This window comes from Onychomys torridus, chromosome 21 (genome assembly GCF_903995425.1).
Source record: "Onychomys torridus chromosome 21, mOncTor1.1, whole genome shotgun sequence".
NCBI classification, from domain to species: Eukaryota; Metazoa; Chordata; class Mammalia; order Rodentia; family Cricetidae; genus Onychomys; species Onychomys torridus.
Genome location: NC_050463.1, coordinates 2,552,964 through 2,569,343, shown reverse-complemented (window position 1 = coordinate 2,569,343; position 16,380 = coordinate 2,552,964). Strand labels below are relative to the sequence as shown.

At 62.4% G+C, this 16,380-nt stretch overlaps 1 protein-coding gene across 1 annotated transcript; it reads left to right on the top strand.

Annotated features, from left to right (window-relative positions):
* The first annotated feature begins 772 nt into the window (after positions 1-772).
* Celf5 (CUGBP Elav-like family member 5) lies at positions 773-11,817 on the top strand. The gene is made up of 9 exons (XM_036171231.1): positions 773-821; positions 1,525-1,655; positions 2,844-2,990; positions 3,867-4,008; positions 4,105-4,251; positions 4,966-5,028; positions 6,648-6,728; positions 8,264-8,407; positions 8,821-11,817. Exons 1-9 carry the CDS (start codon positions 773-775, stop codon positions 8,946-8,948), a joined length of 1,032 nt encoding a protein of 343 aa, XP_036027124.1. The 3' UTR covers positions 8,949-11,817.
* The last annotated feature ends 4,563 nt before the right edge of the window (positions 11,818-16,380 follow it).

Below are 16,380 nucleotides of genomic sequence, written 5' to 3'. Positions count from 1 at the left end.
CGGGTGGGGTGGGTCAGGAAGGTGATGGCAGGGACCTGTAGGGAGGGCTGAGGTTGCACCAGGGACTGATCATTCTTGAGGATTTTCTTTCTTTTTTATTTATTTATTTTTTAAGTATTCAGTGTTCTGTCTGCACATATTCCTGCAGGCCAGAAGAGGGCACCAGATCTCATTACAGATGGTTGTGAGCCACCATGTGGGTGCTGGGAATTGAACTCAGGACCTCTGGAAGAGCAGTCAGTGCTCTTAACCTCTGAGCCACCTCTGCAGCCCTTGAGGATTTTTCATACCTCAGTCCTGAAGTGGAGGGAGGAGAGCGGATAGACTTGGGGGTGGGGAGATGTGCACAAGGCTGTCATTAGGACCTCTGCAGTTAGTGTAGGAGCTTGGTGACACCCACCTGGCTTCTTAGTCCCTGTCACTCCCTATTTTAACTATAGCTTGCAAAAAGAGAGGGGCTGGAGGGGAGGGCCGGCTGCGGAGAAGGGGTCAGGTCTATGGGAGGGCGGGGTCATCCCTGGCCCCACCTGAGTGTCTGTTTCGTTGGGGCTGTTGTGTCCCTGCAGATCGGTCCTCTGGACCATGGCTCAAGCCTCTCAGCTTCTCTCCCTGAGTGTCTCAAGTTCTGTCTGTCTTCGAGTGTCTGTCTGTCCATCTGTATGACTGGCAGACTGGTCCCACCCTGGACCCATGGCATATGACCCTGGCTGGGGGTGCATCTGCCTGGTGGCCACCACATGACTTTGTGTGTCCGTCTATCTGACCGGCTGCCATGATCCACAGGTCCCAGCTCACCCTCTGCACCCTGGAGGTCAGAGCTGGTGACTGACCGACCCTTCAAACCTTTGTCTCAGTCGTGCTAATGGGAACTTCTGGGGCCAAGCCTGCATCTGAGAGTGTGTGACTGTCGGGGTCTCAACACAGTCGCTGGCAGCTGAACTGACTTCCTGCTGGCTGGCCACATGGACAGACAGACGGACGGGTGGATGGATGGATGGACAGACGGATGGACGAGTGGGTGGGTGGGTAGGTGGACGGATGGATGGACAAATGGATGGATGGGTGGATGGATGGATGGGTGGATGGATGGATGGGTGGATGGATGGATGGGTTGGTGGATGGGTGGACAGATGGACAGACAGATGGATGGACAGATGGATGGATGGATGGACAGATGGGCAGACGGATGGATGGACAGACAGATGGATGGATGGATGGATGGATCGATGGATGGACAAATGGATGGGTGGGTGGGTGGATGGGTGAATGGGTGGATGGATTGTGTGGGTGGATGAATGGATAGACGGACAGACAGACTGACAGATTAGTGGGTAGGTGGGTAAAGAGACGATAGATGAAAATGTGGGTAGATAGGTGGAGGTTGATGTCTGACTTTTTTCTGTTTGGCTGAATTCATTGATGACATCTACGTCTGCCCCTGGAAGATGGTGGTGTGTCTTGTCTGTTCAGGCCATTGTGGCCTTCCCATGTCTGTGTGAACTCCTGTCAACTGTCTTCCGGAAGTGGCAATCATCCTTCGGTCTGTCCCTCACCTCTACCTCCCTCTCTCCCCAGGCTGTGCCTTCGTGAAGTTTTCTTCCCACACAGAGGCCCAGGCGGCCATCCATGCCTTGCATGGCAGCCAGACCATGCCAGTGAGTGAGAACTGCCCTTGCCACAGTGTGTGTGTGTGTGTGGGGGGGGATTAGAGCAGCTGGGAGCGATGGGTGGTGTTGGTGTTACACCTTCCTAGACTGCATCAGACGGGAGAGCAGAAGGCTGCGATCAGGGCTGAGTGACCAGACACTATCCTGGTGCATTGTGGTCTTAGCTTGTGGTGTGACACAGGCTGAGGAGCAGGACCAATGGCTGGACGATGTGGAGAGACCAAGGACTCCGTTCTAGGGCAGTAGGGAGCCACACTGGGCACCAAGTGGGGGGGGGGCTGCCAGGCCACTTGCATAGGTCCTTTATGTCAGGGTCACTGGGGGCAAGGGCAAAGATTCCGAGAGCCTGGCTGGGCAGCCGAGCTCAGGTCCCCACCGGGAGGATGAGGGCTGGTCTGGAGAAACTGTAGGAGATAATGGGGGTCCTGGAAACCCATGAGGACAAGAGGGAGTGGGGAGCAGGTGTCCAAGATGTAGAACCACCCAGGTATGGCTGTGGTCTATCCCCCAGGGAGGGTCCCCAGGAGTCTGCATCACTACAGGCAAACAGAATCCCCAGCCTTTCAGCAGCGGCTTTCTCCCTAACATGGCTGGGCAGGTTCGGGTCACCCCTAGGTTGACTCCCCTCACAACCAAAGCCAAGGAGCAGGTTGTCTGCAAGCCTGCCTGGGAGCATCTGGGCCCAATTACCAGAAAGGACCTGGCTGAGCCCTGATCCTGAACTAAACTCTGGATCCTGGGCCCTAGTTCCTCATATATTGATCCCTGATCCCACACTGAGCCCCAGTTCCTAACTTAGCTCTAGAGTGTGAGTGATCGGCGCAGTCACCCATCATGTCCCCTGGTGATGGGAACCTCAGCGGGTCCCAGGCGTGGGCTGTATGGTACGCCACCCCAAACTCTTCCACTGTCCCTCTGCTCCCAACACACACACACTTTCGTCCCGGACGTCAACCTTGGACTTGCATGCTCCACCGTTTCTGTGGCTGTGGCCGCCTCGCAGACTCTATGGCCATGTTGCCACACGACCAGGCCCAGGATGACAAGCCCTATGCACTTCTTGTGTGGTGCTGGCTCTTCTGGATGTGGCTGGCATCTCCACTCTCATCCATGGGGACTCCCAGAGTCCTGGCGACCCCTGCCCTTCCATCCCAACACTGTACACTGTCCTTACAGGGGGCCTCCTCCAGCCTGGTGGTCAAGTTCGCCGACACGGACAAAGAGCGGACTCTGAGGCGCATGCAGCAGATGGTTGGCCAGCTGGGCATCCTGACGCCGTCCCTCACCCTGCCCTTCAGCCCCTACAGTGCCTACGCCCAGGCTGTGAGTGGCCCCGGCATGTGGGCACTGTCTGGGACTCAGCCACACCGCCCCCACCTTTCCTTCTCCCTGTCACTCATTCTCTCTGACCCAGGATCCTGTCCTGGATGGGGCTGAGCCTCAGGCCCAGCAGGGTAAACTGAGCTGCAGTCCAGACTGAAAGCCCAGATCTTGACAGTTCTAAACACAGCCACCTAATCCCAGATGTACCCTGACTCTGGGCAGAATACTAACGTCTCACTCATTCTGACCCAAATGGCCTGGATCTCACCATCCCTAAATCTGCATTTGGTCCAGCTCTGGGTAAATCCTCAAGGCTGACATCAGCTGAGCTCCTGACTCAGCCTTGATCATTGCCTGATCCCTGATCCCAGCTGAGCCCCAATCTCCAACTGTGTCTTGTTCCTGGGCAGACCCAACCCCAATCTGGAGTCCTTTTTCTAAACCTAGTTCTGAGTCAAGGCCAAGCCTAGATCCTGTGCCGACCCAGATCCCATATCCTAGACTGATCTCCAATTTCAGGCTGAATCCTGATCCACAACTGAGCCTCAGTCTCTAACTTAGCCCTGAACCCAGACTGAGCCCCGATCCCAAGCTGAGCCCTAATGCCTGACTGATCCCTGATCCCAGAATGAACTTCAGTCCGAGTACAGGCCTCCATTTCTATCTGAGTCCAGAATCTAGACCGAACCTTTTCCCCAAACCAAGTGCTAATGCCTACTGAACCCCGATCCAGCACCAGTCACTGACCTCCAGCTGAGGCCAAGTTTCTGACTGAGCCCTGACCCCAGCTTTAGCTGTAACGTCCCTTGGAATCCTCTCCCACCCCTGCTCCTGAGCCACGGTGGGACTGGCCACTCACAGCGTCTCTGTCCCCAGCTCATGCAGCAACAGACGACAGTGTTGTCCACCTCCGGCAGCTACCTGAGCCCGGGCGTAGCCTTCCCCCCTTGCCATATCCAACAGATCGGCGCCGTCAGCCTTAACGGTCTGCCTGCCACGCCCATCGCCCCCACCTCCGGTGAGAGCAGCTTCGGGGGGTCTCAGGACAAGCGGGCAGCCCCCTCCCGGTGTCTGGGTCCCCCCCACTCCATGTCTTACCCTCTTCCCTCCTCAGGGTTACACTCGCCCCCACTGCTAGGCACTGCCGCCGTTCCTGGCCTGGTGGCGCCCATTCCCAATGGCTTCCCAGGCGTCCTGCCCTTCCCTGGGAGCCACCCCGCCCTGGAGACTGTGTATGCCAATGGCCTCGTCCCCTACCCAGGTAACTTGGGAGAGAGCGTGCCTGAGAGCTTAGGGCAGGGCCTGGAGTGGGCGCGGCGGCTGGGGACACACCTAGGTCCCCACAGCGGGCATGGCAGGGCAGGCCAGGACAGGGGTGTCTGGGCAGGTGTGAGCACAGGAAGTCATGCACGGGGAAGGTTCTGGGTTCAAAATCCAGTTCAGTAATCTCACTGGTTTCCAGAACTGGAAAAATGGGACAGGTGGTGTCAAAGGCTGGATGGGGGGAGGGGAGGAGCATCCGGCCAATATTAGGCACCTACCTCTCCTTGTTTGCTGTTTGAGATGGGGGTCACATTGTGTAGTCCAGGCTGGCTTTCAATTCCCTGTGCAGCCCAGGCTAGACTGCTCTTAGCCGCCCTCTGTAGCTCAGGCTGGTCTAAAGTCACTCCTTAGCCTTGGCTGGCCTTAAACTAAGGGCTGAGGTGACAGCCGGGAGCCGCAGCCTCTGGCTTCACTCTTTAGTCTAAGATCCTGGACATTGTAGAAATGGGGCAGGGGGGGGTCTGCGCCGCCAGCCCTGCGTGCTAGTGGAGGACACTCGGGGATCCCCGCAGGCTGGGCGGGGTCTGGGCGGGGCATGGGCTGCGGGGAGATGGGCACGCGGTTTCCGTCCTCTGACCTGCCGTAGGGGTTAACCCAGAAGGGAAACGGGTGGTTGTGGATGTCCGGGCTCAGCTGGTCCTCTGCCCCACAGCTCAGAGCCCCACTGTGGCAGAGACCCTCCACCCTGCCTTCTCCGGAGTCCAGCAGTACACAGGTAGAGCAGCCCTGCCCTGACCCTGTGGCTCGACAGTCCTGGGCAAGCCCAGGCCCCCCATGGCCCACCCTAAGGGATGTGCACAGCCCCTTGAGCCTGGCGCACCTGGCTGCCACCCACATACAGCCCGCCCGGCCAGCTCTGACTCTGGCCCCACCTCGAGATGCATGCCCACGCAATGCCTTGCCCAGGAGCCTAGATCCTACCGCGAAGGCCGCGCCCGCCCGCTAAGTTCTTCAGTTCCTTGGCCCTGTTCTCCATCACGCCCCCGCCCCCCTTCAGCTCTAGACCCCACTCCCTGGTGCATCTCCACCCTTATACCCTCTCCGCTCGGCCCTTCCTGCTGCGGCCACGCCCCTGCCCCTCAGCCCTTCTCTTCACTATGGCTGCTCCACTCTGGCACTACCCCTTTAAGAGGAGGGTGGGCCTGCTCCCTTGAGTTGAGGATGGGGTGGGGCCAGAGAGGCGGGGCAGGGCTGAGGGGCGGGGCAGGGCTGAGGGGCGGGGCCAGGGCTGAGGGGTGGGGCTGGGCTGAGGGGTGGGGATGAGGCTGAGGGGTGGGCTCAGGGCGCAAGGGGGCGGGGCCACAGCGGATGAGGAGCGGGATGGAGAGCAGAGGCATAGTGAAGGGCAGGGACATGGGCAAGCCTGCCGCTCAGCCCTGGCCCCGCCCCTCAGCCTTATCCCCGCCTCTCAGCCCTGGCCCCGCCTCTCAGCCACGGTCCCGCCCCTCAGCCATGGTCCCGCCTCTCAGCCACGGCCCCGCCCCTCAGCCATGGTCCCGCCCTCAGCCATGGCCCCGCCCTCACCCACGGCCCCGCCCCTCAGCCCTGGCCCCGCCCCTCAGCCCCTCTGGCTATGGGCTCATTCCTCAGCTGTTTGCTGCAAGGCCCCGCCCACTCTAGCTCTATCTTTATTTGGCCCCGCCCACGCCCTGGCCCTGGCCCTCGGCCCTGGACCCGCCCCTCACCTCGGCCCCGCCCTCGGCCCTGGACCCGCCCCTCATCTCAGTCCTGCCCTCTACCCTGGACTGGGCCCTGGCCCCACCTCTCAGCCTCGCCCACTGCCCTGGACCCGCCCTCAGCCCCGCCCTCTGCTCTGGACCCGCCCTCGGCCCCGCCCCTGCTCTGGCCCCACCTCTCACCTCAACCCCGCCCCCTGCCTCGGCCCCACCTCTCAGCCCTGCCCTCGCCCCCAGCCCCACCTCTCACCCTCAGCCCCGCCCCAGCCCCACCTCTCAGCCCCGCTCCCGGCCCGCCTCTCGGCCCCGCCCCACCTCTCGGCCCCGCCTCTCAGCCCCGCCCTGGCCCCACCTCTCAGCCCCGCCCCCGGCCCGCCTCTCGGCCCGGCCCCACCTCTCAGCCCCGGCCCCGCCCCACCTCTCGGCCCCGCTTCTCAGCCCCGGCCCCGCCCCGCCTCTCAGCCCCGCCCCCGCCCCGCCTCTCGGCCCCGCCCACCTCTTGGCCCCCGCCCCGCCCCCTGGCCCGCCTCTCGGCCCCGCCCCCGGCCCATCTCTCGGCCCCGCCCCCGCCCCTTCTCAGCCCCGCCCCGCCTCTCGGCCCCGCCCTCGGCCCCGCCCCCGCCGCCTCTCAGCCCCGCCCCGCCTCTGCTCTCCGCAGCCATGTACCCCACCGCGGCTCTCGCGCCTGTGGCGCACGGCGTCCCGCAGCCTCCGCACCTCCTGCAGCAGCAGCGCGAAGGTGAGGCGGCCCCGCCAGCCCCGCCCTCACCTGCACCGCTGAACTCGCCCCTCCACGGATCCCACCCCCTATGGACAAGCTTGGAAACCCCCTTTTTGGTGCTCGTTTGTGTGAGGAGGCATCTTGGGTAAACTGAGGCCTTCCCAGTGAAGCCAAGCCTATGGAGGGCATGCGGGAGGAAACAGGAGTCCGGAGTCCCAGGAGGTATCTTGGGTAAACTGAGGCCTTCCCAGTGAAGCCAGTCCTGTGGAGGGCATGCGGGAGGAAGCAGGCATCCGGCGACCCAAGGCCATTCACATCCTCTTCCGGCTGGGCACTGTGACCAGTGCCTCAGTTTCCCCGTCTGCAGCTCGGGCGTCCTGTCCTCACCTGTGTAGGCCGGGAGGCATCGCGAAGTTCCTGCACCCCTTCCACCCGCTGCCCGAGGACCGGGAGGGGACCGGGGAGAGGCGTCAGCCTCGGGCCGCTCCGGTGATGAGGGCCTGGCGTCCCTGGGCTGTAGACAGCAGGAACTGGAGGAGTCCCTCCTTCAACTCCAGGCCCAAGGAGGGCTGGGCGCGCAAAGGCGCTGGCCACCAGGCCTAGCAACCCGAACCCGGGCCAGAGCGCACGGGTGGAGGGCTCCTGCAAGCTTCCACTGTGCACAGGCGCGACCCCAACACTGACTAGATAGGCAGACAGACAGACAACCTCTACCCCAGCTACAGCCGCCCCTGAATGAATTCTCTCTGCACGCGCGTGTGTATAGGTGCGTGTGTGTGCGCGTGCGTGCGTGTGCGCGTGTGTGTGTGTGCGCGCGCGTGTGTGTGTGTGCGCGCGCGCGTGTGTGTGTGTGTGCGTGCGTGCCTGTGCGTGTGTGTGCGCGTGTGTGTGTGTGTGCGCGTGTGTGTGCGTGCGTGCCTGTGCGTGTGTGCATGTGTGTGCGTGCGTGCCTGTGCGTGTGCGTGCGTGCGCGTGTGTGTGTGTGCGCGTGTGTGTGTGTGCGCGTGCGTGTGTGTGCGTGCCTGTGTGCGTGTGTGTGTTTGAGACTAGGTCTCACCGTGTAACTTACACTAGACCCATAAACACAGCACGTGCTGGGATGACTGACGGGTGTGGGCCCCCAACCTGGCCGCCAGGCTCATTTGAAATGTCAGGTGTGTCTTAGACCAGCACAAGGCAGCAGCGTCGCTGCTGAGCCACCCCAGCACCCCCAGCACCCCATTCACCTGACTCCAGTACATGGCCTGGGGTGGAGGGCTGCAGTGGAAGACATGGAGCTTAGGGAGTCGATCTGGGAGGCGGAGACCTCGGCTCGCGGGGTTCGGGGTGGGCAAGGAGGTGTCCGGGTTCGGTCTGTGATGAGCACTGGCTGGGTGAACAGCATATGGGAGGGATCAAGGCTCTCGGGGCTCACCTCTGCTCCCCACCATTCTCTCTGGGGGTCTCGAGAAGCCCCCGGTGCATCCACAGCCAGAGACAAGTGCTGGACCCAACCCAGGGGGGTCCGCCTCCTCTCCTTGGGGGCTTTATGTCTTTCTCTCCCCCACCTACAGGTCCCGAAGGCTGTAACCTGTTTATCTACCACCTCCCCCAGGAGTTTGGAGACACGGAGCTGACCCAGATGTTCCTCCCCTTCGGCAATATCATCTCCTCCAAGGTGTTTATGGATCGGGCTACCAACCAGAGCAAGTGTTTCGGTGAGTGGACCCGCCCAGAATCCCCAGTGAGGGCTGGGGGCGTGGTCAGGGTGGAGCCCCGCCCAGGGCCCCCAGTGAGGGCTGGGGGCGTGGTCAGGGTGGAGCCCCGCCTAGAATCCCCAGTGAGGGGCTGGGGGCGTGGTCAGGGTGGAGCCCCGCCCAGAACCCCCAGTGAGGGGCTGGGGGCGTGGTCAGGGTGGAGCCCCGCCCAGGGTCCCCAGTGAGGGCTGGGGGCGGGGGCGGGGCGGAGTGCGTGTATAAGGTCCAGACCAATCCTCAGAAGCACAGGGTGTTGCAGAAGTTGAGCGGGGCGGGTGGAGTGAGGCCCCATCCGTAGAGACACACCAGTGTGGTGATACCTACAGGAAGCTGGGACCACTGGCCTCACCAGCTCGGGTCACTTTGTCCCCCAGGATTCGTGAGCTTTGACCACCCGGCCAGCGCGCAGGCGGCCATCCAGGCCATGAACGGCTTTCAGATCGGTATGAAGAGGCTGAAGGTGCAGCTGAAGAGACCCAAAGACCCAGGACACCCGTACTGACCACGCCCACAGCCCCTCCGCTGTGGGTCTGGCCCCAGGTGAGCCGCCAGGCGGCCTGTGCCCTGCCCAGCCCTGGTGTGGTCCAACCCTCCTCCCCTCCCGAGCTCACGCTCCACACCCCGGGGGCGGGAGCCATGCTCCAGGAAGCCAGTGGGGACACAGCCCTCCCCCATCACCTTCGCTTGGGTGGCACAGGGTGGGATTCGGGTGGGGAGGTGGAGAGAAAGCTAGGCGCTCCCGCCAGGGGGGCTTCCCAGGGAACGTTTTGAAGGATGAATAGACGCTCATCCAGAAGTGGGCGTGTGGGCCTGGTGCAGGGTGTGATGGGCGGGGCTTCTGTCCCATCCTGGGAAGCTGTCCCCCTCCAGGAAGCACACGTCCCAGGTCTGGGTCCCTAGTTGGAACTTGGAATAGCCAGTTAAGCTTGGCCCAGAACTGAAGCAGAGGGGACGGGAGCCCGCCACAGCCTTCCGGCCCCCCACCTCTGTCCCCACCGGCTCCCATGGACCCCGAGAGCCCTGTCTTCTAATTACATGCCCAGTGGGTTCACAAAACCCAGAGCGTACGCCACTCACAATCTCGCAAAAACAAACAGAAAGCCAGATATACCCAAAACAAGCAAAAAAAAACACAAAACCCCAAATGTCAGATTCCCATCCAACCACCTTCTCGGCGCTCTCTTTGGAACTGAGCTGATTTTAAAGGTGGAGCCAGCGGCCGGCCTCATGGGAGGGGACAGCTCGGCCACCGGCTGCCACCACCTACAGAGAGCCTGGAAATACTTTTGATTTTTCCCCTTTCTTCCTTCCTTCCTCCCTCCCTCCCTCCCTCCCTTCCTTTTTTTCTTTTTCCTTCTCTTTTCTGATCACCTGAGGGCCCAGGGTCTGGTAGAGGTCAGCAGTGTTTAGTCCTTCAGTGTTTTTTGTTTGTTATCTGAGTTTTATTTATTTTGGTTTCGATGAGGAAACCTGTCAATCAGGATCAAACCCCCAGCACATCTGCCAGGTCTCCACTTTTAGCCCAGTGTCCTGTGGATCTCTGCTCTGGGCTGGGGAGGAACCAGTCTATACATATCCCCAAACTGATGGTGACTGTCAGGAACTGCGGGTTTGAAAACACGGACTTTTCTTACCAGGACAAACGTGAAGTGGAGCAGGGCGTTCTGTGCCCCACTCCCCTCCCCTCCACGGCTCCCTAATGCGCCCCCATATCCTCCCTGGGTTGAGTGGTCCCCACTTCCAACCACCCCAGGACTCTTATGTAAATTACAGCCAAGTTTGGACACCAGCCCTCCCAGTGACCCCCTTCCCCATCTGTCCCCCCACGCAGTCCCCCCAATTCCAAAGCCACTGAGCGCCACATGGGCATAGAATGCCCCGTGGTGTGTGTGGGTGGGGGGAGACAGGAGTCTGAGCCCAGGTCTGAGGGGTCCATACACTGCCAATCACCATCTGCCCCTCGACTTGGGGGCACCCCCTGTCGGACTCGGAGGCCTTCCAGGCCAGCCAGCACCCCCTAGCCAGAACCCCCACTTCCCGCCTCCTGTAGCCGCGCCCAAGAGCGCATCATAGACTATGTATTTTTGGAGTATGAAACGCAGGGGCCAAACGGTGGCTCCGAGCCGGCCACTCACCGGGACCAAGGACTGACGAGGCCGGCTGGAGGCCGCCCCCCACCGGACGCCAAACCAGGACCCCGCCAACACCATATACCTCCGGTTCCTGGGGTCCCCACGGCTGCTGCCACTGCCCGCGTCCAGGGCCGCCCTCCTCCCCTCCCGCTTTCACGGCCTTACTTGGGTGACCAGGTGTCCTTAGCTTCCCTTGGGGAAGCCTCCTGCCCCCCACTGTCCCCAGGTGCCCCCCACTGCCCCTCAGGTACCCCCAGGTGTCCCCCGCCCCCTCCGTCCTCCTCACCGCCCCCAGATGTCCCCCGCCGTCCTCCAATCACCAGCCTTGAACTGAAGGTCTCCACCGAGGTCGCCCGAGTCGGACGTGGCCACACAGACCGCCAGACCCGGTTGCTGACGCCGCGGACTCCGCACGCTGATTCTTTTCTCTCCTTTTTATTTGTGGTCTTTTTCCAGACCACAAGGAAGGGCGGGGGTGGGGGGTTCGCTGATAATCCGCTTCTGTTTCCTAGCTGGGGGTTGGGAGGACTTGGGTGGGGAGCCGCCCCTGTATATTACCCCCTGCCCACGCGCCCACCGCAAAGCACAGAGTCGTTAGTTTGGACATCCCACCACGGGGAGGGGGGTCCGCATCCCTTCTGACGAGTCCAAAAGCAAAACACAAGAGACAAAAAAAATTTTAAGGTTTAAGAAAGTGCAAAAACAGATTTTTAAAAAATCCCTTTCGTTTCTACCAACATGTTTGTTGACTGCTCCAAAACAAAGGGAAAAAAGTCAAAAAAAAAAAAAAAAAGAGGGAAAAACTCCCCCGGATTCCGCCCGCCTCGTTTCGCGTCCCCTGTTCTGAGCATTCCTACAGTGAGACTGTGTTCCGTCCGGTGCCAGCCTGTGTCCGCGCGGGGCGCCCGCCCAGTGCGTGCTGGCGTGCGCTGGCCTGCACACCGTCTAGTTCATGTTTACGAGCTGTAAATACCATTTTTATACTCCACTCGAGAAACCCTATGTGATTTGTACGACGGGCTTTATTTCTGCTACGACGAATTTCGTGAAATTTCAACTTCAACCTGAATGTTGGAGACGGCAGAGAGAGGGCGGGACGGCGGAGGGCGGAGAGGAAATGCGGGCTGTGGGCCCCTGCCTCCTGCCCCTGTGTGCGGGGACGAGTCTCAGCGCCAAATCACCTCTCTGGTCTGGAAGAAAAAAACGAAAAGTTTATTTAATAAAAGTTTTACTTGTTAACAGCGACTCTCTCTCCCCGTGTTTTCCCATGCGTGGTGCATGGAAGAGCCAGGCTCCTTATTTGAGGGTGAGTAATATTCCAGTGTGTGAATAAAACATTTTCCTTTCTGAGCTGGTCATGGCAGCCGCAAGTCCTTAACCCCAGCACTCGGGAGGCAGAGGCAGGCGGATCTTTGAGTTCGAGGCCAGCCTGGGCTACTGAGCGAGCTCCAGGACAGCCAGGGCTACACAGGGAAACCCTGTTTGGAACCCGCTCCCCCCACTGCCCAAAGATTAAAAAAGTTTCTTCCCGTTTATCCTTATCTGGGCGTTTCTTCTGTTATTTGGAAATGGGACTTAAACATCTGTGGACATTCACAGCAAGCTTCTTTGTGGAATTGATTCAGGTTTCAGCCTGTCTCAGAGAAGTAAAATTAGGCCCCGCCCAGAATCCCCAGTGAGGGCTGGGGGCGTGGTCAGGGTGGAGCCCCGCCTAGAATCCCCAGTGAGGGCTGGGGGCGTGGTCAGGGTGGAGCCCCGCCCAGAATCCCCAGTGAGGGCTGGGGGCGTGGTCAGGGTGGAGCCCCGCCCAGAATCCCCAGTGAGGGCTGGGGGCGTGGTCAGGGTGGAGCCCCGCCTAGAATCCCCAGTGAGGGGGCTGGGGCGCGTGGTCAGGGTGGAGCCCCGCCTAGAATCCCCAGTGAGGGCTGGGGGCGTGGTCAGGGTGGAGCCCCGCCTAGAATCCCCAGTGAGGGGGCTGGGGGCGTGGTCAGGGTGGAGCCCCGCCTAGAATCCCCAGTGAGGGCTGGGGGCGTGGTCAGGGTGGAGCCCCGCCTAGAATCCCCAGTGAGGGGGCTGGGGGCGTGGTCAGGGTGGAGCCCCGCCCAGACTCCCCAGTGAGGGGCTGGGGCGTGGTCAGGGTGGAGCCCCGCCTAGAATCCCCAGTGAGGGCTGGGGGTGGTCAGGGTGGAGCTCCGCCTAGAATCCCCAGTGAGGGCTGGGGGCGTGGTCAGGGTGGAGCCCCGCCTAGAATCCCAGTGAGGGGCTGGGGGCGTGGTCAGGGTGGAGCCCCGCCTAGAATCCCCAGTGAGGGCTGGGGGCGTGGTCAGGGTGGAGCTCCGCCTAGAACCCCCAGTGAGGGCTGGGGCGTGGTCAGGGTGGAGCCCCGCCTAGAATCCCCCAGTGAGGGGCTGGGGGCGTGGTCAGGGTGGAGCCCCGCCCAGAATCCCCCAGTGAGGGGCTGGGGGCGTGGTCAGGGTGGAGCTCCGCCTAGAACCCCCAGTGAGGGCTGGGGCATGGCTTTGCTGGTCGCTTCCGGTCAGACTGCTTCTGATCTGCTGTGAACATGGCCTGCACTTGCTCCACCTTCTCCTGGACACCCGAGTTCGAGTCCAGGTAAGCTCCCCTCTTGGGCTGAGGCGCTCAGCAGCCGGAGCTGTGAGAACTCAGTTGCCTCCTCTGAGAAACGCTGGTTCCGGGCTGCGTGCGCCTCGAGCCTGCCGCAGAAGCAGCAGACAGACCTGCGGGTCTGGGTGGGTCGACGGAGCATTTACTGAGCACCTATTGCGTGCAGCGACCTGGGGCGGCTTGTGGACGTCGTGTTAAAGCAAAAAACAATCGTGTCCAAAGTTTTTAATGCGCTCCCTAACGTCTGCAAATCAACGCCGCCTCCGCCGCTTCTCCAACTCCCCCAGGCCGCCCTTCCCGACCCGCAGGAGCAGCTGTGTGCAGGGGGCCCGCGCAGGCGCCTCTCAGCCTTCGCCCATGGACATGGGTGATCAGGCCAAAGTAAAAGTCACCTGGGCAGAGGAGGCAGGAGGATGGCGAGATGCACAATAAAGTAGGAAAGAGGAGACTAAGCGAAAGAAAACAAGGACATTTTAAGATAAATTTCAAAGTGAAATTAAAATTTGAAACAAGGGGTTGGAGGTTTAGCTCAGTAGGCCCTGGGTTCGATCCTCAGCGCCACATACAAAAAAAAGAAGAAGAAGAAGAAGATTTGAAACAAAACAAATTCAAAAGTTGGGGGTTTCGGCAAGCGCAAGGCCCTGGGTTCGATCCTCAGCTCAAAAAATAAAAAGATAAAAAGATAAACGGCCCACACAACGCAGGCCTCAGCCGGCACACGCGGTGGGCGCGGCCCCGTGTTGGCGGGTCTGCGACGGCCCTGCCAGGGCACCGTCTGCGCGGTTGCCCGTTCCTTTCTCTCGTTAGCCTGGGCTGGCCCCAAGCCCTCCTGCCTCCACTTCCCCCAGGACGCAGCAGGGGATTCGAACTCAGCAGCCTGCGACCTCACCCCTCCTGCAGCTGGGGAACCCGAGGCGCGGCAGGCACGCGGTGTGTGTGAGGGTTGGTAGGCCTGGGCCGTGACCTCTCTCCTGCCCTCTTGGCCCCACATCTGGGGGGACTGCGGGGGAGGGACCGACCACAAGATGCCAAGGCAAATTACAGCTGGAGGCGGGGTGGGGGTGCGGCTGTGGGGCTGGGTTACCATGTGGGGGTGTGCGGCTGGGAGGGGTGCGGCTTGGGGGGCTGCGGGGATGCGGCTGCGTGGGGGTGAGGGGGTGGCAAGCTTGCGGGGCTGTGGCTGCAGGAGTGAGGCTGCAGGGTGGGTGAGGCTGCAGGGTGGGATAACACTGCAGGGGTGCGGCTGCAGGGTGGGTGAGGCTGCAGGTGCGGCTGCAGGGGTGGGATAACACTGCAGGGGTGCGGCTGCAGGGTGGGTGAGGCTGCAGGGTGGGTGAGGCTGCAGGGTGGGTGAGGCTGCAGGGGTGGGATAACACTGCAGGGGTGCGGCTGCAGGGTGGGTGAGGCTGCAGGGTGGGTGAGGCTGCAGGGGTGGGATAACACTGCAGGGGTGCGGCTGCAGGGTGGGTGAGGCTGCAGGGTGGGATAACACTGCAGGGGTGCGGCTGCAGGGTGGGTCTGGCCTGGGCAGGGTTTGGGGAGCCGCTGCTGGCGGGTCGGGGCTTCGGAGGGGTGAAGCGGCGGGGTCGGCAGCGGACTCAGTCAACAAACGGGCGGTGTGCTCGCCCTGTGGCGGGTGCCATTCTGGGTGCCCACGAGGGTGGACCACGCGACACTTACCCACGCTGAGACTCAGTTTCCTCGTCTGTAAAGTGGGGACAAAGAGGGGAAACTTGAAGAAAACAGCGGCTGTCACACGGTAGCGGAGTTGCTGCGCAGCCCTGGGCTCCTGACTGGACCTCGGGCCTCCCCGGCTGGCTGGGACGAGAGGCGCCTCAGGCACTATTCTGTTTCTCTCTCGGGATGGGGCACAGCAGGGTTGGGGTTTTGAAGGGTGCATAGGAGCCCGCAGGCGGTGAGAAGAAGAAAGGAGACTCCAGAAGGAGGGTCCTGTTGCCCCACATGCCCCCGTCCCTCATCGCCCCTCACCGAGGGGCAGCAACCAGCTCCGCAGGCTTCCTTCCAGCCCGGGCAGCTTTCCCCCCGGCAGGTTCTTCGGCAGTCCACCCGAGTCCCAGGTTAGCCTCCAACCCCCAGCCGTCCTCCCGCCGCCGTCTCCGAGCGCTGACGGGACGGGCCTGGGCCACCGCGCACCGGCTGGTCCCTTCTTTCCCCACTTCAACACAGGCGCCCAGAGAGGCCACGCCACGCGCCCAGAGCCACACAGCGCGGGGCAGGGCTCCGTCCCGGCAGGCCGCGGCGTCCTCACCCGTCCCTGGACGTGGGGAGTCCTCGGCGGAGGCGGGAAGGCCCCGGGGCGCCCCGGCGCAGCTCGGCAGGGGCAGGCGGGGGCGGCCGCGGTGCTTCCGGGGGGCGGGCGGGGGAGGGGGCTCCCCACAGACCGGGGCTGATGGCAGCCGCCTCCCGGGCTGTGGGTGGCCTCTGTCCCCGCCCTCCAGCTCGCCCTCCCCGGCGTCTCCGACGCACTGGGCTCCGTGGGCGCCGAGCGAGCGCGGGGACCTCAGGGGACGTCGTGGCCCAGCATGGAGGTGCCGGGGCCCCCCGTGTCCGGGAAGCCGGGGGAGACGTCGGTCAAATGGCAGCTCTGCTATGACATGGCTGCGAAGATGTGGTGGATGGTGAGTGCGGGCCCGGGGCCCGGGGGAGGGTCGCTCCGCCGCGCACAGCGAGGACACCGGGAAAGGTGGCCCCCGAGGCCGCTAGGCCTCATCCTGGGGCTCCGCGGGGTCCCCGGGTCCCCGGGCCGAGGGACCCGCCTGAGCCGCTCCATCCAGGCGGGGACGGAGCTATGGGAGGGATGAGGCGGCGGGATCGTCCTCTCCTCTGTCGGGTGGATGTCGCCCCACACTAGGAACACTTCTGGAGGCTTCTGGGGGGTGCAGGGTGCACTCGGCCATGAGAGAGGGCAGCCGCGTGGCCTGGTCCGTCCAGCTGCCCAAGAGCCCCTCATGGACTGTGCCCTCAGCGCGGCCTCCTCCGCGCGGTTCTGGGTCCCCTTGCGCTGTGTCCCACCCTCTCTGGGCCACAGGTTTCTTGGTGGGGACGTGGTCTGTGGCCAGGACTTCTGGGGCATCGCGACTTCCGCGGGTCCTGCGGACAGTTGGGCCTTGAGGTGGGACGAGAGGCCTCGTGGCTGGTGACGGCCCGTGGTTGCTA